This window comes from Eimeria tenella, genomic scaffold (assembly GCF_000499545.2).
Source record: "Eimeria tenella Houghton genomic scaffold, Eth_scaff4332, whole genome shotgun sequence".
Taxonomy (NCBI): domain Eukaryota; phylum Apicomplexa; class Conoidasida; order Eucoccidiorida; family Eimeriidae; genus Eimeria; species Eimeria tenella.
In genome coordinates this window covers 1-1,936 of record NW_013545254.1, presented here as the reverse complement: position 1 = coordinate 1,936, position 1,936 = coordinate 1, and the positions used below count along the sequence as shown (strand labels likewise).

General features: G+C 61.7%; 1 protein-coding gene across 1 annotated transcript; it reads right to left on the bottom strand.

Annotated features, from left to right (window-relative positions):
* Positions 1-492: 492 nt before the first annotated feature.
* On the bottom strand, positions 493-1,851 carry ETH_00042085 (uncharacterized protein; the record flags this gene model as incomplete). The annotated part of the gene is made up of 2 exons (XM_013380029.1): positions 493-559; positions 1,494-1,851. Coding segments are annotated over 2 exons (425 nt in total), but the record flags the coding sequence as incomplete, so codon positions are not given.
* Between the last annotated feature and the right edge of the window lie 85 nt (positions 1,852-1,936).

Here is a 1,936-nt window from a genome sequence, read left to right as displayed (position 1 = left end):
GCAACAGCTGCAGCAGCTGCAGCAACAGCTGCAGCAGCTGCAGCAGCAGCTGCAGCAGCTGCAGCAGCAACATTAGCACTCACCTGCACTCCTCCAAGCCCCACAGCATGCGCCAGGGCAAGTGCATGTAGCCCAGGCCCGTAGCCGAGAGCAGCAGCAGCAGCAAAATGTTTGACAGCAGCAGCAGCATCGCGGCGCACCCCGAAGAGTCCAGAGATGCCTAAACACAACCAGCAGCAGCAGCTCCTGCTGCACGAACAGCAGCAGCTGCTGTAGGGGCAGCAGCAGCTGTTGTAGGAACAGCAACTGCTGGTGCAGGAACAGCAGCAGCTGCGGCGGAGACAGCAGCACCGGCAGCAGCAGTTGCAGCAGCAGCTGCAGTGGCAGAAGCGTAAGCACCTGCTGCAGGAGGAGCAACAGCAGCAGCAGCTGCTAGAGTAGCAGCAGCAGGATCAGCAGCAGCTGCTGCAGGGGGCAGCTGCTGCAGCTCACCTGAAAGCTGCAAGTCCCCCAGCTCGCAATGGGCTTGGGCCGCCACTGAGTCCGTCCCATTCTCCTCCTGCAGCAGCAGCAAAAGCAGCAGCAACAGCAGCAGCAGCAGAACCTGCAGCAGCAGCAGCAACGGGGGTGAAGGATAAGAACGGCAGCTCTTCAACGAAACCAAAGGGGGACCCCAGGGGCCCCCACAGGACCCTCTCAGGACTCCAAAGGGGGCCCCCTAGGGGCCCCTGGGGGTCCCTAGGGGGCCCCCCAGGGGCCCCCACAAAGGCCACTGAGGCATTCGTTGGAGGCCCCTAAAGGGGCCCCCCGGTACCCTTTTGAGAGCCCCAGGGGCCCCTCACCTCTCGCAGCTTCTTGGGGGCCCCCAAGGGGCCCCCCAGAAGCCCCAGGGGGCCCCTTAAGGAGGCTTTAGGGGACCCCATAGGGCCCTCTTGAGAGGCCCTTGGGGCCCCCTAGGGGCCCCTAGGGGGCCCTAGGGGCCCCCGCACTTGGGGCCCCCTAGGGGCCCCAACTAGGGGCCTCTCGGGGCCCCTATGGGGGCCCCCAAGGGCCCTCTGGGGGCCTCTGGGGGCCCCAGAAAGTCTCTATCGGCGAGTCTAGGGTTTAGGCTTTAGGGTTTAGGATCTAGGGTTTAGGGTTTAGGGTTTACAATTATAGCTTCCAGCAAGGCCTGGGCCTTGTGCTGGTCTCGCTGCTTTCCTCCTTCGCCAAACCTGCGCAGACCCCAGACTCCAAACCCTAAACCCTAAACCCTAAATCCTAAACCTTAAACCCTAAACCCTACACCCTAAATCCTAAACCCTAATGCCTTGCTATCTGAAGTATTCAGCGACTCTCGAGAAAAAGACTAAACTGTCCCTGCCTGGCCGAAGGTTAGGGCTTAGGGTTTAGGGTTTAGGGTGTGCGGTTTAGGGTTTCAACGACGTTTTACAGTGTTGACAATTCAAGGCTTAGCGGTCTTAGGGTTTAGGGTTTAGGGTTTAGCGGCTTACTTCAGCTGCAGCGCCTCTGCTAGCTTTCGTTCTCTTTCTGGAGACGCCTGCGGTGCTCCGCTGCTGCTGTTGCTGTTGCTGTTGCTGCTGCTGCTGCTGCTGTTGCTGCTGCTGCTGTTTCCTGCAGCAGCAGCAGAGACAAAGGGAGCCCTCGGCGTCCTTCGCGCAGCTGAGCGCCGCCCTTGCCCGCAAGCAGCAGCAGCAGCAGCAGCAGCAGCAGGAGACGACCGGAAGCAGCAGCGACAGCAGACCAGCAGAAGCAGCAGCGGCAGAAATAGAAACAGCAGCAGCAGCAGCAGCAGGCGACGGTGTGCACTCACCAGGCAGCGGTCCAGGGGGCCCTGCATCAGCAGCAAAGCTGCTGCCAAAAACATGGAAAGACAGCAGCAGCAGCAGCAGCAGCAGCGGGGGCGGTCTGGGGGCCCCCGGGGGCCCCCCGAAGC